The following is a 25,927-nucleotide window of genomic DNA, read 5'->3' on the forward strand; positions in this document are numbered from 1 at the left end:
TGGGAAGGAACTTTAAACAGGACCTAGTTCCTTGCCATGCACTGGGAAACTTTCAACTATCCCAAGTCACTCCAACCTGGCCTGGAACACTTCTAGAGATGGAGCAGCCACAGCTTCTCTGGGCAACTCTTCCAGTGCCTCGCCACCCTCACAGGGAAGAATTACTTTCCAACATCCCGTCTAAACATATTTAAAGACAGTCTAGCACAGCCCCAGGCTGCGAGCTGGGCGATCCATGACGGAAGCGGCCACGGGAGGACAGCAGTCACCAACCACCACCAACAGCGCTCGGCGGGACTGTGGCACTTTGAAATGGCAATTTTGGGGCGAAATCTCCCCTCGGGATGCGCCGAGAGGCGCTGGATTCCCGCCAGGACACACCGGGAGGAGCCGCGTTCCCCCGGCAGCGCCGCGGGCGCCCCGTGAGGCGCGGCCATGGCGGCGCGGGCGCGCGCGGGGCAGGGCGGGAGCGCCAAGATGGCCGCGCCCGCGTGAGGGGCCGCCGGTGCCGCTCCCCGCGCGTCCCGGTGCCCGCGGGAGCCGCCGGAGCGTCCCGGAAATAATGTGGATATCGGGGCCCCATGTCGGACCACTGTGACGAGAGGGCGACGATGATTGCGGCCGGCGACCTGCAGGAGTTCGCGCCGCGGGGCCGCGAGCAGAGCCGGCGGCACCCGAGCGCCCTGAGCCTGCAGCTGCGGCGGCTGCAGCCCGCGCCGGAGCTCTGCTCCTCCGACGGCGCCGCGGGGCTCGTGGGCTCCCTCCGAGAGGTCACCATCCACGACCGGCACCGGGTACGGGCCTGGCTGAGCCGGGGGCTGGGAGGAAAGGGAACTTAAAGCCCATGCGGTTCCCGCCCGCCGCCGTGGGCTGGGGCAGCTTCCAGCAGAGAGGGTTGCTCCAAGCTTCTCCAGGCTGGCCTTGACTTCCAGGGAAATGGGACAGCCTGTGCCAGGGCCTCAGCACCCTCCCAGGGGAGAATTCCTTCCCAGTGCCCCATCTAACCCTGCCTCTGGCAGCAGGAAGCCATTTCCCCTTGTCTTGTCAGTGTAGACTCGTGTCCAATTCCCACTCCAGCTCTCTTGGAGCCCCTTTGGGGTTTTAAGGTCTCCTTGGAGGCTTCTCTTCTCCAGGTGAACATCCCCGACTCTGATGGAGATCGAGCCTCAGATTGGATCCATCCATATCCCAGCTCCTCTCTGAGAAGGAGTTTGGGAAGCAAGGGGGTTCACTCTAAATCTCAGAACTCTACAAAGGGTCTCCCTTACCCACTCCTCCCTGGCTTCCATCAAAATAAATCCAAATGGATCCTGATTGTCCTTTACCGTGGAATGCCAGGGTTTTTTGGGTTGGAAGGGATCTTATGGATCACCTCATTTCACCCCCTGTCATGATCAGGGACACCTTCCACTATCCCAGGGTGCTCCAAGCCCCGTCCATCCTGGCCTGGGACACTTCCAGGGACGGAGCAGCCACAACTTCTCTGTGCCAAACTCATCACACCCATGGCTCTTGTGGCTTTCCCTTGACAAACCTCTGTTTTCCAGGAAAGCTGGCAGCTGAGAAAGGGCATCAGTGATGTTGGGGAGGAGGTGGACTACGACGAGGAGCTGTACGTGGCCAGCAACGTGGTCATCTGGAGCAAGGGCAGCAGAAGCCAAGCGTCCGCCGTGTACAAGGCATTCACCGTCGACAGCCCCGTCCTGCAGGTACAGAAATGTGGGAGAGGGGCGCTGAGGGAACCCACAGACCCTTCCCAGACAGGGAACACGGGAAGGTGATATTGTGTGGGAGCAGCTCGTTCTCGAGAATTAATGATGCTGTGTTGGGTTTCAGGCCTTGTGGTGTGACTTCATTATCCCCCAGGAAAAGTCGGAAAAAGCTGATGGTGAGTGTCCTGCTTCTTGTGCTGCTGGGCAAATGCTCAGAGCTCAGCTCCCTTGGCTTGGAATCATGGAATTGTTTAGGTTGGGAAAGCCCTCAGAGACTGCCCAGTCCAGCTGTTGCCAAAACCACATCCCCAAGTGCCACATCCACGTGGCTTTTATAGCCCTGTGCCTGTGTCAGGGCTGGATACTCTTTGGGGGAAGAGATTTTCCCAATATCCACCCTGAATCTCTCCTGGTGCAGCTTGGGGCTGTTTCTTGTCATCCTGTCCCTTGTTCCCTGGAAGCAGAGCCTGGCCCCCAGCTGGCTGCAGCCTCCTGTCAGGGAGTTGTGCAGAGCCAGAAGGTCTCCCCTGAGCCTTCTGTTCTCCAGGCTGAGCTTTCTCAGCCAGTCCTTGTTTTCCAGCGCCTTCCCAGCTCCATTCCTTTCTCTGGACACACTCCAGGAGCTCATTCACCACCACTTGAAATGTCAGAATTTACTTTTTGTGTATAAGGGATGTCTGAAACAGAGTAAAACTTCACTGTGTAATTGTTTTGTTCCTTCCTTTCCAGTGCCAGGCAGTGAGGAAACACTGGAGAAATGTATCTGCATTTTGCAGAATTCCTGCATAAACGTGCACAGCATGGAGGGGAAGGATTACATCGCTGCTCTGCCTTTCCAGGTAACTTCTGCCACGCTTTTTGTCCACAACTGTAACATTTTTATCCACATTTATGTTTCCCTGCTCTGCATAAAAACCCTGGACATCTTGTTTTCCTATAAGACCTCATCAACACAGCACATGGTTGATTTTTTTTATCCCACCATAAATCCATTTTTTTTTTATAGGTTGCAAGTGTCTGGCCAAGCAAGTATGGGTTGTTATTTGAGCGCAGCAGTTCTTCCCATGAGGTGCCTCCAAGTCCACCCAGGTATGGGATGAGGAATGTGGGTGGTTTCCTGTTGGATAATCTAATAAGGAATGGAGGAGTTGGAGGGCAGTGGTGAAAGATCCGTGTGTTTCTGATGGGAAAAGGTAAAATTGGGTGGAAGAGGAGGAAGTTGTGTTTGGGCCGTTCCTGGAAGTGTTCAAGGACAGCTTGGATGGGGCTTGGAGCAACCTGGGATAGTGGAAGTGTCCCTGCCCATGGCAGGGGAGGGAGTGGGATCATTTTAAGATCTCTTCCTACCCAAACCATTCTGGGATTTTATTGATGTGCTTCTTCCAGTCTTTTTATCCCATCCCAGTGACTCTGAATGAGCACACTCAAAGCTGAGTGTTAAAAACTGTTTGGGAGTGCTGGTCCTGGGAATAGGATCTGGGAAGCACTAGCCTGATTCCATTGAGGTTTGTCCTAGGAATTGATTCTAGGCTGTCATGGAAGAGTCACTGAGGGATTGTTATCAAGACATTTTCTCTCAGCTGCAGGATCCCATTTCCTCTTTGGTGGGGATCCCATCCCATTCCCTGTAGGCTGAGGCTCCCAGTCCCTGTGGAAGCCCTCTGTGGATCCCAAAGGAAGCAGTTGGACAATGCACTGATGAGCAGCTTTTATCCACTCTTGGGTTTTCCCCTGGGATTCTCTAGTCCCCAGAAGAGCTAGGATTAGGAATAAAGATCCTGAAAAGTCGAGTCCACTCAGTGAATCCAGCAAGCTTTTTGAGATGGGATCTGTGTGCCTGCTGTCACATTCCAGGCTCTGATTTGTGTGCCTTTTCCCTAGGGAGCCTCTGCCGACGATGTTCAGCATGCTGCACCCCCTGGATGAGATCGCCCCTCTGGTCTGCAAGTCTGGAGGTACATTGGATGTCACTGGAGTCCCTCGAGGTGGCAGCAAATCCCAGTGTGTCCCTGTAGCAAAAAATTGCGGGAAGAGTCACTTCCAAGCATGCAGTTAGAGTGGCTGCATGAGCAGGGAGGCTGCCCAGGGAAGCAACCCAGAGTGTGGAAGGGGGAGAGTGTGGGAGATGCTCACAGTATCATTGTGGGGCTGATCTTTTGGGATGCATCCCTGTTTTCCAGGAGTGTTTGGGTCGTCCCGGGTGCAGTACGTGGCTGACCCCACGCTGAGGATCGTGTTCCTCAGCGCTGACCCTTCCATTGTGATGACCTACGACACTGTGCAGAGCTTACACACAGTCTGGGCCCTCAGGAGAGTCAAGCCAGAGGTACACATTCCCTGGGGAAGGAAGATCCCTGGAAAACAGCTCTGTTCATTTCTGTGCCCTTATGTGTGTTAGGAATGGCTGGGATTTGGGATTTGTTTCATTTATAAAAGTAAGATATCTAATGAGGCTGGCTCTTTTGGTTTTTAAGAAAATTTTTCCATGGATTTGCCTGGAGCAGGGGGATCATGGGGTGGTGATGTTCATGGATTATATTATTAACATATTATTCCATACATTGGACCAGAAGGCTTAGGAAAAGTGGAAAGTCACTTAGTGCCATGAAAACTTTGACAGTGAGGGTTGTGAGGCCCTGGCAGAGTTTCCCAGAGAATCTGTGGCTGCCCCATTCCTGGAAATGTCCAGGTTGGACAGGGCTTGGGATAGGGGAGGGTGTTCCCATGGCAGAGGGTGGAACTGGCTGGGCACTAAGGTCTTTTCCAACCAAATCCTGTGATTTTGTGAAAAAAAAAAAAAAAACAACCAAACATTGGAGCAGTTTCTGTGGGAGTAGAGGAGCAGGGTTCATGGGATTAACTCAGTAGGCTGAGCATGAATTTGTAACACGTAACTGATGGGAAAAGCTGTTGGAAAAGCCTCTCCCTGGCTGCCCTTGCCCACATGCCATCGGTTTTCCTTCCAGGAGCAGAGCCTGGTGCTGAAATTCCCAGATCAGGGGGGCACCCCCCAGCACATGGCCACCAGCAGCTCCCTGACCGCTCATCTCCGCAGCCTCTCCAAAGGAGACTCCCCTGGGGGCTCCCCTTTCCAGAACTACTCCTCCATCCACAGCCAGAGCAGATCCAGCTCCTCTCCCAACCTGCAATCCCGCTCTCCCACCATCTCCAACATGGCAGCTTTGAGGTGAGCACCCACAGCAAATCCCAAAGGATGGCACCCATGGAATTGCATGGACACTTTTGGCTCTCGATCTTTCCATGCAAGGCTCTGGTGCCTCTTGTGTTGCAGCACCTGAAATATCCCTTGGAATGCCCTTCCTGTGCCATTATCCCAGTAGTACAGGAGGGTGGTGCCTGTGCCAGAGCCATGGAGTCTGCTCTGTCATGGATCAAGGAATGCCTGCAGGGTATTTGAGTCCCAGGATGTTTTGGGCTGGCTTCTCTAGAGAAATTGGAGGGAAGAGTTTGGGAGGGATTTTTGATGGAGTGGACCATCTGAAATCTTTTGAAACCTCATCTGTTGGATTTGGACAGAGATGCCTGGAAAATAATTAGAGAATCATTTTCTTGTGCTAGAAAACTAAAGGACATCCTCAATGAGCTTTTTCCTGCTTTAGCGTTTGGTTGGGTTTTAAAATCAGTGGATGGGCCCCCTGGGATTCTCCCTGATTTTGAGAATCCACTTTTTGGCCATATCCAGTGACTGATTCTATCCCAATTTCGAAGATCCACTTTTTGACTGCATCAATATCTGATTTTTCCGTGAGTTTGAAGATCTCCTTCTCATCCATACCCTTTCTCTGCCTGCAGCCGTTCCCATTCCCCAGCCCTGGGAGTCCATTCCTTCTCTGGAGTGCACAGGTTCAACTTTTCCAGCAGTGCCCAGTCCCCAAGGAGACCCAGCGTTACCCATTCCCCAAATTCCATTGCCAACGATTCCTTCCTTGTGCCGGAGACGGAGCCGATCGTTCCTGAGCTCTGCATCGACCACCTGTGGACAGAAACAGTCCCAAGCATGAGGTCAGCTGGTTTTCTTGGGATGAGAGTTGGGAAGCAGGAATTTAAGTGAAATCACTGCTTATTTGAGTGGTTTTTCTTCATTTGGAGCCATCTTGGTGTCTTCATGGACTTGCACTCCGTGATTTTTTTGGGAAATGATGTTCCCTTAGTGCCTGGCTCCCTTGCAGAGAACTGAGCACTCAGACCAGTTTTTCCTGGTGTGTTATTCCAGGCTTTCTGAATGTTTCATGGAGTCTCCAAAGCAAAGCAGGTTCTAACCTGGTCCTTGTGCCTCTTTTCCAGAGAGAAGAATTCCCAGGCATCCAAAGTGTTCATTTCCACTGACCTTTGTGGGCAGAAATTCCTGTGCTTTTTAGTGGAATCACAGCTCCAGCTGAGGTGAGCATTCCTTAGGGACAGGTGAACCAGGAGAAGCACTCCAGAAATTCCCAGCTGGAATCCATACATCAGGGGTTTTAATTAACTAGAAAATTAAAAATAAGTTGATTTATTTTGTGCAAAGCAGGGAAAAGGATGAAGGAACCACAAAACCCACAGAAAATTCACTGCACTGTTGGAAGTCTGTGGTTTTTTTCTGTAACAGCACCCAAGACAAATCTTTTATGTTTCCTGTTCTCCCTAATCCCTAGGTGTGTAAAATTCCAAGAGAGCAACGATAAATCACAGCTGATCTTTGGATCTGTCACCAATATTCCAGCAAAGGATGCAGCTCCAGTGGAGGTATTGTTACCTGTGGAATGTCCTTGTCATGCAGCTGGTGCCTCCTTAATTAAGCACAAGGAGCTGAATGTGCTGCTTGATTATTCCAGGGAATTGACACACTGCTGGTTCTGGAAGGCAGTGGGAATCTGGTGCTTTATTCCGGAGTGGTTCGGGTAAGCGATGCCTTTTCCATCCCTAATTTATGAGCAGTGCTGGAAAGGGGAGCATCCATAACATTAATGGGGCAGTTAAATAATTTTTGTGAGGGTTATTTTTAGAGAAAAACTTAACTTTTTGTTTCCCTTTTCCACTAAAAAGGTAGGAAAGGTTTTTATTCCTGGGCTTCCTGCTCCATCCCTGACAATGTCCAACCCAATGCCTCGGCCAAGCACTCCCTTGGATAGTGTCAGTACTCCATCCAAGCCTTTGAACAAGCATCTGGGGCCCCTGGAAGAGGTAACAAATAAGGAAATATTCCTTTTTTTTGTAATGATCAATGTTTTTTTATCTTCTAAGGTGACTTTTGCAATTGAATCTTTCCTTCTTGTTCTGTAAATCTTCTGAATAAACTGTGTTTAACGAAGATTTCTGTGGTACTGCCCTGTTTATTTATTTCTGTTTGCCATAAAACTTCCAAGGCAGGGATTGGAAAGTTTTATAGTAATTTCCAAGATTCTTGTTAGTACCTCAAACCCAACAATTCTAGCTGTTCTTTGCTCAGATCCACTTTAATTCTGAATTCCACTTCAGTTTGAACTCTAAACTGGGCTCATTTTTCCCACTTTCCAGAGCATGCTTTTGTCACCAGTTCCGGAATTAAGGGATTCTTCCAAGCTCCACGACTCCCCCTACGTTGAGGACTGCACTTTCCAGCAGCTTGGGACTTTCATCCAAGCTCTGAGGGATCCTGTCCACAACAGAGTAACTTTAGTAGGTATTTCCCTGTCATTTGGGGCAACACTTTTCATAACAAAGATTATTTCAAGATCATTCCAAGATTTCCAGTGTTTCACAGAGCTGGCGTCTGAATTCCACATCTTAATGTAGCAAAAGCCGGGATTTGGGAATATCTTTACCCACTAAGGAGTTCTGAATTGATAGAAAATTGCTCTGCCTGCACTTGATGCATTTCCTGATTTATTTCCACTTTTGTTGGATTTTCCAGGAGCTCAGCAATAACACCATGGTTCGGATCAGTATTCCTGAAATCGCCACCTCGGAATTAGGTAGGATTCCAAAGCTTTGGGTGGCTTTTGCTTTGCTTGGGGAAGGGCTGAGGTGCCAGTTCAGACATGGCTGGTTTCAGTAATGAGCAAAAAAAGGAGTATTTTTCCTTATTTTTGTTCCAAATTGTGGAGGATTTGTGCTCATCTCAGGGAAGAGCTGTTGGAGTTTTGTGGCTTTATTTTGAGTTGAAAGCAGGTCCAACCAGAGGAACCTGTGGAGAATTCCACCACTGGTGAAGCAAATCCCAGGAAACCAGAGCTGATGGATGGTTTCCTTCTTTTCCAACAGTGAAAAGATGCCTGCAGGGGCTGAAAGCCATCCTGCCCAAGGAAACAGCTGTGCAGATGTTGGTGAAGTGGTACAACGCCTACAACGCCCCGGGAGGGCCCAGCTACCACTCAGAGTGGAATTTATTTGTCACCTGTCTCATGAACATGATGGGGTACAACACTGAGAGGCTCTGCTGGACACGGAATGTGAGTAAATCCATTCTTCACTTCTAATTTTCAGGCCTGTTTTACTCTGTCTTTGTCATGAGGTACATTTACAGGGTGCTTATTATAAAAATAAATGATGAAGATTTGATTCCACCTCAACACGTAACACTGCTGTATTAAATTTGGTTAATCTCATCCATATTAAATCAATTCTGAGTTTAAGCACAGGTCACAACTCAGATTGTTGTTTCCTAAAGAGGATTTTGTATTTCTGGGGTTTGTTCAGCAAATCCAGAAGTACCTCAAGCCACATCATGTCCTACTTGGCTTGAGTTCAGATGTTGTGATTCACCTAGGAAACCTTGGTTCCAAAGAAATCGCAAGAAACCCTGGTTCCTAAGAAATCACAAAGCAACCTCTTTATTTAACTTTTCTATTTATTTCTTCTATTTTTATTTCTTTAATTTGTTGCAGCTTGATTTTGAAGGATCACTCTCCCCAGTCATTGCTCCAAAGAAGGCAAGGCCATCAGAAACTGGGTCAGATGAGGTAAGAAATGGTTCCCTCTGTTATATTTGGATTGGTTTTTAGGGAAAAAATTCCTCTGTAACAGTGCTTTGGAATTACCTTTCTGGAAATTATTTTCACCATGGATCCTCCATGTTTCTTTCTGTTTCTTTGCTCTAGGACTGGGAATATCTCCTGAGCTCTGACTACCACAGGAATTTCGAGTCTCACCCCATTGCCAAAGCTCTGCGCCTGGACCCTCTGGAAGTTTCAGCTTCCAGGGATGACTTTTCCCAGAGCCTCAGTTTGGATTCCTCTACCCTCCTTTTCTCCCACATTCCTGCCATTTTCTTTGTTCTCCACCTCATCTATGAGGAGCTCAAACTGAACAGTCTGATGGGAGAAGGACTCCGCTCCCTCGTGGTTCTCCTGGTTCAGCTGGCCAGGTATTCCCACTGGAAAATTGTTTCTTTTGATGGGATTGCCCAAATTTGAGCAAACTTGCCCTGTATTTGAAGGAAAAGAATATTTAAAACCTTTCCTGTTTGTTCCATGGCTCCAGATTCTCCCCCAGTAGCAGCAACTGCCCAAAGGTGGCATCTAGGAGGTTGGAATGGTTTTTTCCCAGTCTGTGACTCCCCTCTGTCTCATTCCAGGGATTTGAAACTGGAAGCTTACATGGATTATTACTACAGGGACTACCCAGCCCTTGTCAAAACTTCCAGGCAGACCTGCATAATTGACCAGGGTGAGTTTAAGCCTTTGGCTATTCTGTGGTACTTGGGTATTCCCTTTGTTTTTAACATTATCCTCATTCTGGAGGATTATCCCCTGCTTATTCCTTTGAGATAATTCTCCTTCCTTAAATAGATGCCTTGAGTTTTCCTTCCTGTCATAAAATCCCATCTGACACGAGGGATCTGTGACATTTTGTGGGGAGATGCTGGATTTTTGTTTTTGAAGGAAACGCTGAAGGAGTTGGGAATGGTGAGGAATTCTTGTGCCTTTTCCCTGAGCTCATGGTCTTTGCTGTTCATCTTAAGTCCAAACAGGTTTCATGCTCCATCCTTCCTTTTTTTCTGCTGAGCCTCCAAGTATCTTCCAGTGGCTGAGTTCCTGCCTGAAGGGAGAGGGAGTGCAGCCTTATCCCTACTTACCAGGGATCTGTGAGAGGAGCAAACTGGTGGTCCTAGTGAGTACTGGGGGACAGGGAATACAGGGAATGTGCCTTGTTCTGTCAGCACTGCCCTGTGGGCAGGGCTTGCTCCAGCTGCTGAATTTCCTGGGAGTGAAACATCCCTAAAGGGGGATGAAATAATAGAGGGATTCATTTACTGGATGTATTGGAGCTGAGCAGCTTCACCACTTCTGTGTTTTTCTGTGGTTTGTGCAAAGTAATAATGGAACTTGGAATTATCTGTATTTGGGGAATGAGAATTCCCCAGTTTTCTCCTTGGGCATGCCCCAACATCAGTGTTTAGTCCTGTGAGTGCTGATGGTATCTCCTGGTCAGCATCACTTCCTGAGTCATTGATGGGAAAACCCTTCCAACTGGGAGCAGAGGTGTCAAGCCTGAGGTGCCTAAGGAGAAAAACAGGGAAGAAAAGCCAGGATCTATTTTCCTCCTCTCTCTGCCTGATCTGCCCTTGTAGAGCTCAGAGTTAAAAGATCTTCATAAAGCCGACAAAGTCATCTTACCTGGATATGATTTTTCCCAGAATTTTCAAAATGTAGTGACTGATCCCTTGGATTTTGCTGGCTGGACCCAACAGCTTTTCACTTGGAACCTTCACAAAATAGCCAAGATGTGGAGGAGACCAAGTGGAAAATGTGTGTGTCCTGCAAGAGAAATGAAATATGAGAAACACAAGAAGGATAACTGGGAACATGTTTTTCTGTTGGGAAGATATTTATCTTTTATCTCTGAAGCAATGAGGGAAAATTCAGTGCATTGTTTCGGGGTGGATTTTTTTCCCCCCCAAAATTTAAAGCTTCAAAGTTTGTTGTTGTTCAGTTGTTTCAGTCTCCTTTTCCCCACAATACACCTGCACCATTTCTGAGGTAGTATTCCAGTTACTTCCTGCCTGTTTTTCTGGGAAGCAAAGGAATATCAGGAATATAACCCCAAATATATCAGGAATATAACCCCAAAATGATGTTTTTTGGTGTCTCTCCTCCCCAGAGTGTGGCTCTGTACATCCTTGGGGATGAGAATGCTGTGCTGAATGAAGCCTCCCATTATTTGTACAAGATCACATCAGGTAAGGATGCTTTGACTCCATCCTGGGAGTGCCTTGAGCTTGGAAAACATGGAATTAACACAGCCTTGTCTTTCCTAGGCCAACGGAAGCAGCAGATGGAGCAGGATGACAATTGGTATGGAAGCTTTTTTGGTGTTGTTCTATTGAGTCTGTGACTTCCTGCTGACTTCTGGATGAGTTTTTATTGGCTTCTCCTTAATTTTCCAGGTGCAATTTCAAATCCAGCACTTCTGTCTCCAGCCTGGCTGAAAAATTGGTCCTTTGGATGACCAGTGTTGGTAAGAGCGGATCAACAACACTCTTAAATAACCACGGGCTTCGATAACAGGAAACACTCTTTTGTCTGGGATTGATAACACTTATTTAGGGTTTTTTTTTTTTCCTCCTTAATTTTAAGGTTTCACCTTGAGGGATCTGGAATCTCTTCCCTTTGGCGTGGCCCTTCCCATCCGGGATGCCATCTACCAGTGCCGGGAGCAGCCGTCCTCGGACTGGCCGGAAGCCGTGTGCCTCCTCATCGGCCGCCAGGATTTGTCCAAGCAGGCCTGGGAAGGGAGCCTGCAGAAGGGAAAATCCGTGAGTATGGCCACAAAGGGATTTCCCAATCCCAGGGTTTGGGCACAGCAGGCAGCTCAGGGATTTCCAGCTTAATTCCCAAACTGAGGGCGACAAAATGGAGGATTTACACGTACAAGGGTTTTGGTGTGAAAAGCAACATCCAGCAGGGATGGGTAATCATGGATAGCTGGGAAAAAACTCAAGATAAATCACATTTTTAAATTTAGACAAAAGTTTTACCTCCAGAGCTGTTGGATTCCTCCTCCTCCTCCCATTCTTTGGTGCTTTCTCCAGAGGCTCTGCCATCAAGCCATGACAGAAGGAGAAGGAAGTGAGTATTTGTCAGAGGCTCATTGTGTTGGCATGGCTGGCATCCTCCTTTCCACTAGAAGAGCTGGATTTGGAAATACACTTGCCACATTTCTCTTTTTTTCCCCAAAAAAGGTTTTAGTTATTTGTATCCTGAGGTAAAATGATTAAAAAAAACAGTGTGATGTTTTTCTCTTCAACATTTTCTTCTGATAGTGGCTATCACCAGCATCCCAAGGAATTGTATCTCACTGAAAGCCCTTTGTTGAAAACCAAAATTGTTCTTTAGGCTGACATAAAACCCTATCATGGCAGAAGATTGGAGCCTTTTCCAAAGTCAGGAATTGGAATTGAAATCTGAAGTTCACCTTGCTCAAGATCCTTTTTTGCTGTCTCAGCTTTGGAAGGGACAATAAAGTTATTCCAGTTCTTTGCAGCAAAGGCTTTATGACTAATTGCATATAAAAACTGTAATTAATTTGGCAGAAAGGTTAATTAACTCCAGGTCAGACCCCACCTGCCACCACACGAAAAATCCTTTTTGTTTGCTGCTGGTGGAAGCTGTGCCCAACCGAAACCCTCACGAATCATCGAAAATGATGATAAATTTGATTTTATCACTGACTTTATAACAATGCCTCGAATTGATGTGACCTTAAAAGGCCAAAGTGAGCTTCAAACCCCAAATTGTTTGTCATTTCTCAGGAGGGCAGGGTGGAGTTTCCTGTTTCAGAACGGACGCTGCAGCTCTGGGTGGTGCAGTTGTGTTGAGATTGAGCGTGGATTTACCAGAAGAAATTGGGTTTCATTCATCAGCTCTTCATTTACTTGCCTTCCTGGGGCCACACGTTCCCTGAGAACCACGGGAAGATCTGTTCCCTTTGGGTCCTCTCATCACTTGTGTGATGTGAGCAAACAGGAGAGCAGAGTTTTAGAAAAGCATTTCTTAAATCTCACATAGGAAAAGGGTTTTCCAAGAGTGCTCCTAAGCTTTGGTGCTTTTCTGGTCATGTGTAGAAGTTCCAAAACCATTCTGGTGCTGTGATGAATCCCAAGTCTTCTGATAGTGAGGAATTTTGGGATTTTCTGCTGTGCAGGCTGCTTTAATGGGTAATTTGCTTTTCAAGGTAGTTGTGGAGGGAATCCAAATTGATGTGTGAAAACATCAACACTTTGAAAAATAACACATGGTTTGGAGCGGAATCTGCAGAACAGCAGCTGAGATTGGACTCATCACAAATTGGGATCATCACAGACTGAGCTGATGGAGTAGGCAGGGAAAGGAAAACCCTTTCCTACAATTGCTCCAAAACAAGGAAAGATTTTGAAAGGGCAAGAACTTCATCACACATCACCTCCTCAATGCATTTGAGGTGTCATGTCCTCTTGTCTTTAGTTATTTATCCCATTTGGTTGTGCAAAACGACTTGATTTCCATCTTTGGAAATCCTCCAGGCCTTTAATTTGCTATGAGGAACATGGGAATGCTGTGACCCTCCATCAGTGTGTCCATCCCTTCTGTGTACAGACCCATCACATTGTGCTGGCTGAGTTCAGGCTGTGGTGCCTTCCTGGCACTTTTTCCCCCCTGGAATTGTCTCTTCCCTTTCCCTTGCAGTCCGTGGGCACGGTGCCGTCCTCGGACATTCCGTCGGCAGCCGAGTCGGAGGAGGATGAGGATGGCATGAACGACATGAACGAGGAGGTGATGTCCCTGATCTGGAGCGAGGACCTGCGGGTGCAGGAGGTGAGGAGGCTCCTGCAGAGCGCCCGGCCCGTCCGCGTCAACGTGGTGCAGATGCCAGAGGCCAGTGACCACGAGTACATCGAGGAGAAGGAAAACAGGTAGGGAGTCCTGGAAGCATGGAATGGCTTGGCTTGGCTTGGGTCTGGAAGGACCTTAAAGCTCATCTCATTCCAATCGTGGCCATGGATACCTTCCACTATCCCTGATTGCTCCAAGCCCCATCCAATGTGGCCTTGGAAATTTCTCCATTTCCAGCTGTTTCTATTTCCCAGTGTTTCGTTCAGCTGAAAGGTTGTGGGGATATTTTTGGAGACTCAGAATCTAATTACAAGAAAAACCCATAATCCAAGTCTTTGGAGTTCCATTCCAAAGCACTGTTGGAATAGGGGGTTCTTGGGAAGGGCAAACAGTGCACTGAGGTCAGCTGGGTTTGAAGGGATTTTGTAGCAGTTTGTTCTGCCCAAAAAATGTGAAATATAAGCAGGACCTACTCTGTAGAGACCAAACCATCCATGCCCTGCCCAAAGCTGGAGAACCCTTTATGACAGGCTGGTCTTGAGACAGGGGACCTTGGAATTCCGCAGGAAGCACGTTCACTGTCCCATGCCATTCCTTTGAAACCTGTGTCCAGTGGCCTTGATTATCCCTGTCCTGCTTTATTCAATTTGGGGGGAGTTAAAAACCTCTTCTTTAAAAACCAAATTGAAAAGCAAACCTGAGAACACCATTACCATGCAGCATTCATGGTTCTGAATCTGACCTAGGGAGCTGAGTAATCTAAGGAGTTTAGAAAGTGTTTCCAGACACTAAGTCATAGAGAATTGTGGTCGGCATTCTTGGAAGCACCTTATCACCTCTGTACATGAGTTATTACTCTGTGTTATCACCACTCATAGCAGGATCCCACAGGGCAACCACTTTTACTTGACTTTTTCCCCTCACCTCGCTTCCAGCACAGCTGGGAAGTGTCTGTGGAATGGATTTATTGAACCGGCTTTAAGGGAAAAATAGTGCCAGGTTCCAGCAGCTAAAAGGTATCTTGGAGATGAACCTTGTAAGGACCAAAGATTTGGTTCAAAAGGAGAAGGAAGGAGCCACAGTGAGGGGAAAATGGTTCTGTCCAGTGCCTGTTGTTTGTAGGTGTTTATATTTGGGAAATTTTTCCATGTCATTTTTGGATTCACCTCCCCACCAGGTTGCTGCAGCTGTGCCAACGAACCATGGCACTCCCAGTTGGACGAGGAATGTTCACCCTGTTCTCCTACCATCCTGTGCCAACGGAGCAGCTGCCCATCCCTAAGCTGAACCTCACTGGTACGTTGGTCAGGGCTTCCCTCCCAGTCCATCCCAGAGCAGGATGGGCTTTCTTCCAGCTGTTATCCCATTACCGTAATTTTTACAGCATCTTCTCCACCAAGAATTTCATGGCTCAGGTGTGGGTTTTGTGAGGAAGCAGCTCCTTTGGGCTTTGAATCTGCCACCTGGAATGGTGGAAGATCCTTCTGGAATGGTCAGGGCCAGTGTTATCAAACACTGAAACCTTTTATTAGGTGCAGAAGGAGAGAGAAGTGGAAAAATGGCCTAAGCAGTGCTGGGGTCATACAGGATCCTGCAAAGGGCTGTCCTGACGTTCCTGAACAGAGCTGTTCAGAGCTGTTCCCTCACTTGGCCCTGGATGAAGAGCTTGGCTTTTCCTGACCCTGTTACCCCCTCTCCCATGGCAGGCCGTGCCCCTCCGAGGAACACCACTGTGGATCTGAACAGCGGGAACATCGATGTTCCCCCCAACATGGCCTGCTGGGCCAGCTTCCACAACGGCGTGGCCGCCGGCCTGAAGATCGCTCCCGCTTCCCAGATCGACTCCGCCTGGATCGTCTACAACAAGCCCAAAATCGCCGAGCTGGCCAACGAGTACGCCGGCTTCCTCATGGCCCTGGGCCTCAGCGGGCACCTCACCAAGCTGGCCACCCTCAACATCCACGACTACCTGACCAAGGTGAGGAATTCTGGCGCATCCAAGAGGCAGATCCCAGTGGGATTGGATTCTTTAGGCGAAACAAGGAAGGTTTCTTTGAACTGCTGCTGCATTGGGAGTTTCCTGGTGTGGGAGAATGTCTGAGTTGCTTCGTTATGGTTGGGGTGCATGGTTTGGGTTGGGTTGGAAGGATCCTTTCTCAGTGTGAGGAAGGACTGCTTTCCAAGAAGTGATGGAGAGCTGGCTGTCCAGGGAGGGCATGGAGTCTCTGAATAAACTCCATTCCAAACCCACCTGGATGCCTTCCTGTGTCACCTGCTCTGAGTGAGCAGAGGGGATGGACTGGATGATCTCCAGAGGTCACTCCCAATCCTAATTTCCACAGAATGAGTAACCTCCATTTCCATCCTGCAATGTTACCACCGGACCTCTCCACCCTGCACTCGGCTCATTGGGATAGGCCAGTGGAACACTGGGACAGGGGTTTTCCCATTCCTCACTGGGAATGTGCCTCACTGCTCCTTGTCCCCTTGCCCAGGGCCACGAGATGACGAGCATCGGGCTCCTGCTCGGCGTCTCCGCTGCCAAGCTGGGCACCATGGACATGTCCATCACCCGCCTGCTGAGCATCCACATCCCTGCCCTGCTGCCTCCCACCTCCACGGAGCTGGATGTGCCCCACAACGTCCAGGTGGCTGCCGTGGTTGGGATAGGCCTGGTCTACCAGGGCACTGCCCACAGGCACACTGCTGAGGTGCTGCTGGCTGAGATAGGTGGGTGCCAACACTGGAAAAACAGGATGAGGGCTGGGATGGTCGCCGTGTGCACCAGGGAGTTGGGGTTGTAACCTTGGCACCTTTTCCCACCGCATTTTCTTCCCATTTTTCCAAACCTCATGGTCCCTCTTGGGAGCTTGTGCAGCATAAAAAGGAAAGTCACTGGACTTAGGAAAAGAAACATGGCAGCTTTGGTACTGTTCCTACTTATTCCACCTGGAAATTTGGTGTCCTAAATTCCCCTGTTTGGAATTTTAAGGGTTTTTAACCACTAGGCCTTAAGAACTGATGTGAGCAGCAGATTTGTGATCTCACTTGTGCTCTCATTCTGAGTTAATTTGTAACAGCTTTTCTCCGTGTTTACATGGGACTATACTTGGAGACTGTGTGGTTTATTAAACAGGGAATGGGATAAATTTTAAGGGGAAATCGTTGTGTTTCTAGAAATTGGATATGTGCAATCCTTTTTTAGCAATAGCATTTGGATTGGTTCAGGATTATAAAGTATCCTCAGTTAAACTTGGCATTTTCACCATGGCTCTGAACTCCAACCATAACATTTAGGAGGGAGTTGCTATTTGGGAGTGGATGGATGAACTGGCAGCTCCTTGTCATTCCAATGAGGACTTCCCTAAGGAGGGACAGATCATTTTTTCTCCTTTCACTAGGAATTAAGCAATAAGCTGGAATTTTCAAAGGTGAATTTTGCTGGTTTGGTTTCTCCAGGGCGTCCCCCCGGCCCAGAAATGGAATATTGCACAGACAGAGAGTCCTATTCCCTGGCATCAGGGCTGGCCTTGGGAATGGTGTGCCTTGGGGTAAGTCAGGAGACTCATTATCCACTGGGATGGCATTCCAAGGGCTGTTCCATCCTTGGCTCCCTGCTGCCTGTGGGTTTTTCCCCTAGAGGAAGGCACTTCCATGTTTTCCTTCTTTCCCTTCCTTAGCATGGCAGTAACCTGATTGGGATGTCAGACCTCAATGTTCCCGAGCAGCTCTACCAGTACATGGTGGGGGGACACAGGAGATTCCAGGCAGGAATGCACAGGGAGAAGCACAAATCTCCCAGTTACCAAATCAAGGTACGTGGTGCCAGTGCTGCCTCATTTAAGTTGGAATTCTGGGAGGTGTCTCCATGACTTTGGGAGCATCATTCCCTTCCAAGTGAACCTGTGGGAAGTGTTCCCTGTGTTTTCCCAGGAAGGAGACACCATCAACGTGGATGTGACGTGTCCAGGTGCCACCCTTGCCCTTGCCATGATCTACCTGAAGACCAACAACAGGTATTGATTGACCAGGGAATTCCTGCAGGGTTAAACTGCCCTGGTGTTGGCTCTGCTGAGGTTTGGAATTGCTGGAATGTGACCTGGAAACCCTTTTCTTTTGCCATGCCCTGCAGATCCATTGCTGACTGGCTCAAAGCACCAGACACCATGTATCTGCTGGACTTTGTCAAACCAGAATTCCTTTTGTTGAGGGTAAGATTTCCCTTGGGTTCCTTCCTCAGTCCATTTAAATGATGTTTAGGAATTCCAGCCCAACATGCCCATCATCCAGAACCCTTTGCTTCCCAGCCAAATTCACCCCTTCCAAGAATTCCTCCTTGTAGTGTGGCAGCTTCCTTATCATGGAGACAGAATTTGGGGAGAAATAGATGAATGACACAATTTATGGGGAATGTTACATTAAATTTTAGGTGTATTTTTATAGCTTTTCCCAATTCCACATATACATTTTCTCCCTTTTTCCAGACCCTGGCTCGATGCCTGATTTTGTGGGATGACATCCTGCCCAATTCCAAGTGGGTCAACAGCAATGTGCCTCAGGTAGGTGTATGTTTATGTGTGGTGTGTTTGCTTCTCAATTTCACACCTCCCTGGATTGTTTTCTGTGTGGGTATTTCCATTGTCATGCCAGGAGCTCAAGGAAATGAGCATTAACATGACACAGGTGACTGTCCCCTGGGATCTATGGATTTAGGAGCACCAGGGACTGGAAAGGAGATGATTGAGGAGAGATGGGATTATTCCAGACACAAAATGATGTCAGGGAAAGAAGGGATTCAACTTTTCCCTGCATTGCCAGGTCCAAAACTGCTGCATGGAGTTGAGCATTAGGAGTAACTTCCCAGCAGTGGAATCAGTGATATTCCAAGATATTGTATGGAATTTTTAAGAGCTCAATACATATGAGAACTACAGGATGGTGATGGTCTCTGTTGGGGGAAGAAACAGCTTTTCCTTCCCTTATACCTGTTTGGTATCACTTATGAACTCTTGGTGGCCAAAGTTTCAATGAGCCATCAGTTTTCCCTTGGATTTATTTTCCTTCCTTGCTTTTTACAGATCATAAGAGAGAACATTATCTCTCTTCATGCAACAGAGCTGCCTTCCTCTGAAGACCTGAGCTTGGAAACGCTGGCGTGAGTAACATCCCAAAAATCTCCTCCCAGGGAATTTTACTGTCCTGTAAAGGAGAGTTTTGTTATATGGGATATCCTATAAATGATGAGTCTTCCCTTTTATTTTTAAGGGATGAAGGGGTTTGTGCTGTGTATTCAGATGAGGAGAAGAGGAGCATTTAGTCATTTCCTGTTTGTGTTGTTCCTTAGGCAAGCTCACGTCTACATCATCGCCGGAGCGTGTTTATCCCTGGGATTTCGTTTTGCCGGCTCGGAAAATCTGGCAGCATTTCAGTGCCTGGTAAGAGGAGGGTTATTTGACTCCATTCACTTCCCAGGGAGCTGTCACTCACCTTTTGGATCCATATTCACTGGGCATTCCTTTTCTTTCTAGTACAAATATGCCACAGATTTCCTGAAGTGCTTGTCGGCTCCAACGGCATCCATAGTAAGTTTTTCTGAGCAAAAAGATGGCTTTGTGTGACCCTCAGCAAAAGTTCAATGGGAACAAACCCAGCCCTTTTAATTTCCTGGATTACACGTGATCTATAGGATGAGGCAGAGCTGCAAATCATTGAAGGACTTTGCTGGCTCTCCCTCTTTCTGGGGAATGTGGTTTTCAAGCTCTGGGGTAGAAAGTGGTGGATCATCCCACCTGGAATGTGCTGTTGGCCATGGAATTGTGATGAAACCTCTCTGTTGTGCTTGAAGACAGGTCACTATAACCTGGAAACGTGCCTGAGTGTCCTTCTCCTGGCCTTGGCCATGGTGATGGCTGGCTCTGGGAACCTCAAAGTGCTCCAGCTTTGCCGTTTCATGCACAAGAAGACGGGGGGAGAGATGAACTATGGCTTCCACCTGGCTCACCACATGGCTTTGGGGCTCCTCTTCCTGGGAGGAGGACGGTAATGGGCCTTTTCCAAAGGCAGATCTCTGCCCTTATTTCCATTTCCTCTATTTCTCTGTTTTTATTATATGGATGCATAAAGGCATCTCCTGTTGGCAGAGAGAGTCTTGTTGTCTTTGTGCACTTTTGGAAATTCCTTTCCTCGTCCCACCAAATTGTTTTGGCCTCCTGTGTTTTTTAGAAGGAAAACTAAAGGACAATATTGGTTTTTTCCTACAGATATTCCCTGAGCACTTCCAACTCCTCCATTGCTGCTCTTCTCTGTGCTCTGTACCCTCACTTCCCTGTTCACAGCACGGACAATCGGTAAGGCTTTCGTGGGGATCCCATTTCCTTCAGCTGAACCATCTTCCTACAAAAGACAAATGATGGACTTTTACCAAAAATCAATTTTTAGAGGTTTTCCATTAAAAAAAAAAAGTGGGAAATGGAAGAAGTAAGTGACAGTGGTAGGGATCTTTGGGCAGTGAGGAAACACCAGCTCTGCTGTGCTGCTGTGATGAGGCTGCTCCAGTTTGCTCAGCTGGAAAAATTTTTTGTAGAAGATCTGTCCATTTATGACCCTTAATTACTTTTGGTTCTGCTCCATTAAGCCCTGTTCTGTTAATTAACCAATACCACGGCTACACGAGCTGTATTTGGGTGTGGAGCAGGAATTGGGTGTCTGGGATCATTCCTAGCCCTTGCTGAGCTCCTGGTTGCCACCCCAGGTACCACCTGCAGGCTCTGCGTCACCTGTACGTGCTGGCGGCCGAGCCCAGGCTCCTCACTCCCGTGGACGTGGACACCAACTCCCCCTGCTACGCCCTCATAGAGGTCACCTACAAGGTAACGTGCCTAGGAGGCCCTGAGGAGCTGTGGGATGGCCAAACACTCGGATTTATCCCAGTTTTCATTGGAGTGGCCTCCAGTCTTGGGTTTGGTTTCAGGCTGTGGTGGAGACGAGGTGGATTCTGCACAAATGAGTGAAGGGTTGGGCTGAACCCACTCACACCTCAGGTGTGCTTTGGTGGCACCTGGAGAGCAGAAGGGAGGACAGGGAGAGTCACCAGAGTCTTCAAGGGTGTCCTGACTGACCCAGGTTCTTCTCCCTCTTCAGAAGAATTTCCAAAGGCTCAGAGGTGGCTGGAAGCATTTGTGGTTTTCTAAGCCTTCTCCTAATTCTGAGATGAGCAACTTGGTGTTTCTCCTTGGTGCTTCCATCAGGTGTCCTTCAGGGAAGAGTCCTTTCTGTGGGATTTATTTTATATGGAAGAAGCTCAGAACTGATTTCTTGGAATTTTTAGGGGGAAGAAGTGCATCTCTGTGATTCTGACAAAGAGTTCTCCATGTTCCCATTACAGCTTGCTTCCCAAACCTTCACGTTTCAGCCTTGCTCAGCATTAGGTGTTGGTCCCTCCATCCATGGAAAATACAGCTTGGGTAGTCTGTGTTTCCTGACATGAGTCCTGTGTTTACTTAGGAACAGAACCCCCTGCCTGGGGGCAGGGCAATTGTTCCCCACAAGGTTCCCTTTTCCTTCCTTTTCCCATGGAAATGAGCTTTTCCAACCCATGGCTGTCGTGATGTTTTGCAGGGCACGCAGTGGTACGGGGAGGCCACCGAGGAGCTGATGGCACCCACGCTTCTCCCAGAGCTCCATTTACTGAAGCAGGTAGAGGAAATCTCTGTTTTAATGGAAAATCACCTGGATTTTGTGTCACAAATCTCAAGAGCTGAGATCTGATGGGTTTTGATTCCTTAGCCTGACTCTGGATGACATTGTCCCATTATGATTCCAAAGACAATTCTCTGTCTTGATCAAGATCTTCCAAGATCTGATGCAGCAGGGAATTCCCTGTAGGAGACACAAACCTCCTCCTGAATTTTCTGTGTGGGCAACACTATAAACCAGCCCTGAAAAAAAAAAAGTAAAAGCCTCTTAATTCAATGATTCTGGTTATATTTAGTAATAAAATGTTTCTATTGACAGATCAGAGTGAAGGGCCCCCGGTACTGGGAATTATTAATAGATTTAAGCAAGGGAACGACTCATCTCCAGTAAGTGTTTTTAACGCTCAACTGAATCATGACCTCGTAGTAATCATATTTCATGGTTTTTTTAAACCCTCCCACAGCTCTGGGTTTCATCAAGTCACTGTTGTACATCTTTAGGGGTAAAGGAAGAAACTGCAGAGTTGGGTTTCACCCATTGAGGTGAATAATTCATGCAAAAAAACAGGTCGGGGAAAACCTGATAGTAAAACCCGCAGAGACTGGCAGTGCGATGGAGGCACCAGAGAGCAGCTACTACTCATGGTTTTGGTTTGGTTTTGAGTGGTGGTGATATCACATTTCCCAGACTGTTGGGGACTGTTACAAAGCCCTGTGAAGTGCTTTTTCTTGTGTCACCCCATGTCACAAAAGTGCCACCCGCCCTCGTGACGCACTCGAAAGGTGGCAGGCAGCTGTGGGAACCAGAGATTTTATCGGAACACAGGATCTGGGGTGGGGGTGTGGAAATCATTCTCATCTTTGCACTCCCCAGTGAGGGGTGGGAGAAACCAGCTCAATCTTTGCTCAGCAGTGGGGTGCTTTTAGGTCATTTACTTGCCATTGATCAATTCCAGAATCATTTAGGTTGGAGGAGACCTCCAAGATAATGAGTCTAATCGTTGATTGCTCCCTTGTCAAGTGGAAGGATTGAATTAAGCTCAGTCCGTTAGTACAGCATGGGTTGGGAGGGATTTAAGGATCACCCAGTGCCACCCTGCCATGGGTAGGGACACCTTCCACTACCCCAGGTTGCTCCAAGCCCCATCCAACCTGGCCTGGAACACTTCTATGGATGGGGCAGCCAGAGCTTCTCTGGGAAACCTGTGCCAGGGCCTCCCCACCCTCACAGGGAAGAATTCCTTCCCAATATCCAGCCTGAATTTCCTCCTGATTCCATAAATCAGCCCCATTGTGCCATTCCAGGTCGATCCTTTCCAAGGGTGGCATCCTGTATGTGAAGCTCCGGGCTGGACAGCTCTCCTACAAGGAGGATCCCATGGGATGGCGCAGCCTCCTGGCACAGACCGTCACCCACCGCAGCTCCGAAGCGCGCGCCTTCAAGGTACTGCTCCCAGGGTGCTTCCTGCCAGGAACGCTGCTGAGGGAGGGAATTCTGGTGGCTTTCACAGGAATTCTTGTTAGGTGCATCTGCATGGGCAGACATGAGTGTTGGACACGTCCTGCCCATGAAGTGCTTGATCATGGAATCATTTAGGGCGGAAAAGTCCTCCAGGGTCATGGAGTCCAACCTTTACATGATTGAATCCAAATTTTAGATCATGGAATCCAGCCTTCAGATCGTGGAATCCAACTTTTAGATTGCATCCAGCCTTTAGATCATTGAATCAAAATTTTAGATCACTGAGTCCAGACTTTCAATCATCTAGTCTAGCTTTTAAATTGAGTCCAGCTTTTAGATCGTTGAGTCCAACCTTTAGACATTGATTCCAACCTTTGGCGTGGGTTCCAGTTTTCTCCCCTGTGTTCTGGACGCTTTGGAAATCAGTTGTTGCTACCTTTGTGCACAAATTCAAAAAGTTCACTTTAGGAATGTGTTCTAATCCCTTTTTTTTTTTTCCAGCCAGAAGCAATTTCCGCTTTCACTTCCGATCCCGCTCTCTTTTCCTTCGCCGATTATTTTTGCAAACCAACTATGGACATGGGCCAGGTAGGATGTGTTGGTGTGGACCAGCACTTACTCCATGGATAAAAAGTCGGGAAAACCTGCCTTAAACTCTAGAGCAGAATTTAGCCCTGCAACCAGCAGGAGCAGGGAATATCCTGCAGGATGTTGTGTAATACGAGGATGATCCTCTGATTCCTGTTGGTTGATATCGGGATTTTTTGTCCCATTCCTTGAGGAATGTGTTTAACAAATCCAGAGAGCCGTGAAGCATTTAGGGGAAGTCACAGAAGGTGCTTTATATGGAATTTCTTTTAAAATTATTTAAGGGAAGGCATAAAACCCAGTTTAATTATCCCAAGGATGAAGTCAAGTGGTATCACTAAGTATCCCAAATTCCTGTGATGCCACTGCATGGATTAACTTCAGTCAATTAATTCCAGGCAGGGACCTGGAATAAATTGTGCCTGACGCCTGTCTTTCTTCAGAAACAGGAAATCCTGGATCTTTTCTCCTCCATCCTTTACGAGTGCGTGACCCAGGAGAATCCGGAGATGCTGCCCACCTACGTTGCCATCGACCAGGTAGGAAACTCCTGTTCCTGTTGGAAACAACACTTTTCTCCACTTTTTGGGGGGCACACAGTGGCCATTCCTCACTTTTCCAGAAGAGTGAGGGCAGGGGTTGAGGAGTCATTTACTTGTTTCATTCCTGCTCCAATTCCCACTGCCAGGCCGTGAGGAGGCTGGAAAGGAGGGAAATGTCCGAGACCTTTGAGCTGTGGCAGATGAAGCTGGTGCTGGAATTCTTCAGCTCCCGGAGCCACCGGGAGAGGATGAGCAGGAATCCAACCCGAGGGCTCTTCATGAACTCGGAATTCCTGCCAGTGATGAAGTGCACCATAGATAACACCTTGGATCAGTGGCTTCAAGGTAAGGAGGAATTTCAATCCAAGAATCCTGAAATGGTTTGCGTGGGAAGGGACCTTAAAGACCATCTCATTCCATCCCCTGTTGCTCACCTGGTTCTTGTCTTGTTGATTGTTCTTGTCTTGTCCATGTTGATTGTTGCCTCAAAAGTGTGGAAAACTGATGAGGGAAGGGAGGGCGTTTTCAGTGCAGTGTGGAACATTCCCTGGAGAATTGTGTTTGCCTGGAGTGATGGGGGTTTTTAGCAGGGAAGGTGATTTTTCCCAGGGAAAATTCCTTCCTCATCTTGCACAGGGAGAATTTTCCCAGAGCAAAAGCAAACAGTTACCACAGCAGGGTGGCCATGGCAGAAGGAAGGAGGTGGGAAAACAACCTCCCAGCCCACCTTCTGTGGGGAATGGAGACTTCAGTGGGATCTATCTGTGGAAATCCTGCTTCCCAAATGTCACCAAGGGTATTCCTTGTGCCTTGCAGCCGGAGGGGACGTGTCCCTGCATTCCTACCTGAGCGGGCAGGCTCCAGAGGAATCCCAGCTGAGCATGCTGGCGTGCTTCCTGATCTACCACTCTGTGCCCACACCGGGGCAGTTGGCAGCTGGAGGCCTGGAAGGTGAGTCTGGAACTGGGATTTGGGGAAATCCTGGATCCTTCACTGGGCAGCTTCTCCTTGCTCTCCAGCAGCCTGAGAATACACCAGTCCTGAGGTTACTGAGGGAAAAGAAAGGCAGCTGGACCTTAGTTTTGGGAGCTCTGTTCCTTGCTCAGGGCTGGGGCAGAAATGTTACCACATCCATGAGGGATCAGGGGCCTATCCCAGGAATCCTGTGCTGGCCTCAAATTCCTGTGTCTGGGCATGGAAGATTCCAGTTACCTGTTACAAATCCCTTTCTGGCTGTTCTTTTCCTCTGTGTTCTCCTTCTTCCTGGATTTGGGATCTCTTTTCAAAGAGATTTGAGGTCTCCTGTAGAATTTCACTTTCCAACCAGCACACAACAGACGGATCCATGGGATGACACTTCCAGAGCTCTCTGGAGCTTCCCCCTCCAATTTTGTGCAAATCTTTGCTCATTTTTACACCCTTTTCCTTTGCTTTGGATGTTTTTAGGGAGCAGGAACTTCTCGGAGCTGCTGCTGAAGCTGAGGAGGCTGCACGTGCCCGTGCGGGCGCTGCTGCGCCTGGCCCCGCTGCTCCTCGGGAATCCCCAGGCCATGGTGCTGTAGTCCCACCAGGCTTCCCAAAAATCTCCCTCTTTTTGTACCTTCCCAAACAGCAGACTCGCCCCCAGCTGTGGCAACCACGACCAGGAGTTATTTATAAATTGTTATGAGGAGTTAAAAAAAAAAAAAAAAAAAGAGCTATAAAAGTGAGGTCATAATAAATTTACTTTTGTAACGAAGGTTTGTTTGCAGATGTGTGGTTTCTGTGGGGGATTTGGGAAAGACCTTGGCTGGGAATGGTGCTTTTCCTTGGCTGTATAACTCCTTTGCTTGTGGTGGATCTTATTTCCGGACAATGGAAATAATTCCTGGTTTAAACACTTTGTGTTCCCTTCCTTCATGTGCATACCCCTGGATGAACTTGGAGCAGGGCTCATTCCTTGTTGGTTCTGGGCAGAGCAGATCCTTAATTTGTCACCAAACACATGGAATTACTCCATAAAAAGCAGCCAGAAGTTGAGGGATTATTCAGGCAGAGCCAAAGGCTTGGATTCTGATTGTTGTTGTTCCAAATTTAATCCTGTTCTGTGGGATTTGTGCCAGTTCCTCCCTGGTTTTTTCCCAAATCCTCAAGGATTTTG

The 25,927-nt window shown here is 48.1% G+C and overlaps 1 protein-coding gene across 1 annotated transcript; it reads left to right on the top strand.

The window, feature by feature from the left end:
* Positions 1 to 533: 533 nt before the first annotated feature.
* ANAPC1 (anaphase promoting complex subunit 1) lies at positions 534 to 25,525 on the top strand. The gene is made up of 47 exons (XM_063152704.1): positions 534 to 794; positions 1,548 to 1,709; positions 1,837 to 1,888; positions 2,442 to 2,551; positions 2,719 to 2,801; positions 3,594 to 3,667; positions 3,893 to 4,038; positions 4,679 to 4,899; positions 5,526 to 5,735; positions 6,018 to 6,113; positions 6,365 to 6,455; positions 6,545 to 6,610; positions 6,756 to 6,893; positions 7,227 to 7,367; positions 7,603 to 7,663; positions 7,953 to 8,140; positions 8,576 to 8,650; positions 8,789 to 9,054; positions 9,265 to 9,356; positions 9,652 to 9,800; positions 10,791 to 10,869; positions 10,948 to 10,984; positions 11,077 to 11,147; positions 11,267 to 11,445; positions 13,355 to 13,581; positions 14,679 to 14,797; positions 15,208 to 15,479; positions 15,997 to 16,231; positions 16,961 to 17,052; positions 17,182 to 17,316; positions 17,435 to 17,517; positions 17,634 to 17,712; positions 17,986 to 18,060; positions 18,580 to 18,656; positions 18,846 to 18,936; positions 19,030 to 19,083; positions 19,347 to 19,540; positions 19,762 to 19,848; positions 20,253 to 20,370; positions 21,119 to 21,196; positions 21,515 to 21,582; positions 22,501 to 22,639; positions 23,159 to 23,245; positions 23,689 to 23,784; positions 23,934 to 24,132; positions 24,604 to 24,738; positions 25,234 to 25,525. The coding sequence occupies exons 1-47, from the start codon at positions 582 to 584 to the stop codon at positions 25,347 to 25,349; spliced, it is 5,856 nt and encodes a 1,951-aa protein (XP_063008774.1). The 5' UTR covers positions 534 to 581; the 3' UTR covers positions 25,350 to 25,525.
* Positions 25,526 to 25,927: the final 402 nt, after the last annotated feature.

The sequence above is a fragment of the Melospiza melodia genome, chromosome 3 (assembly GCF_035770615.1).
Source record: "Melospiza melodia melodia isolate bMelMel2 chromosome 3, bMelMel2.pri, whole genome shotgun sequence".
In the NCBI taxonomy this organism is placed as follows: Eukaryota; Metazoa; Chordata; class Aves; order Passeriformes; family Passerellidae; genus Melospiza; species Melospiza melodia.

Excerpts from the sequence above, each read along its gene's own strand:
- ANAPC1 (XM_063152704.1), top strand. The coding sequence starts at position 582 with ATGTCGGACCACTGTGACGAGAGGGCGACGATGATTGCGGCCGGCGAC. Across the intron at positions 8,651-8,788 it reads CAGAAACTGGGTCAGATGAG|GACTGGGAATATCTCCTGAG; the intron begins GTAAGAAATGGT and ends TCTTTGCTCTAG. Across the intron at positions 21,583-22,500 it reads AAGGGAACGACTCATCTCCA|GTCGATCCTTTCCAAGGGTG; the intron begins GTAAGTGTTTTT and ends GTGCCATTCCAG.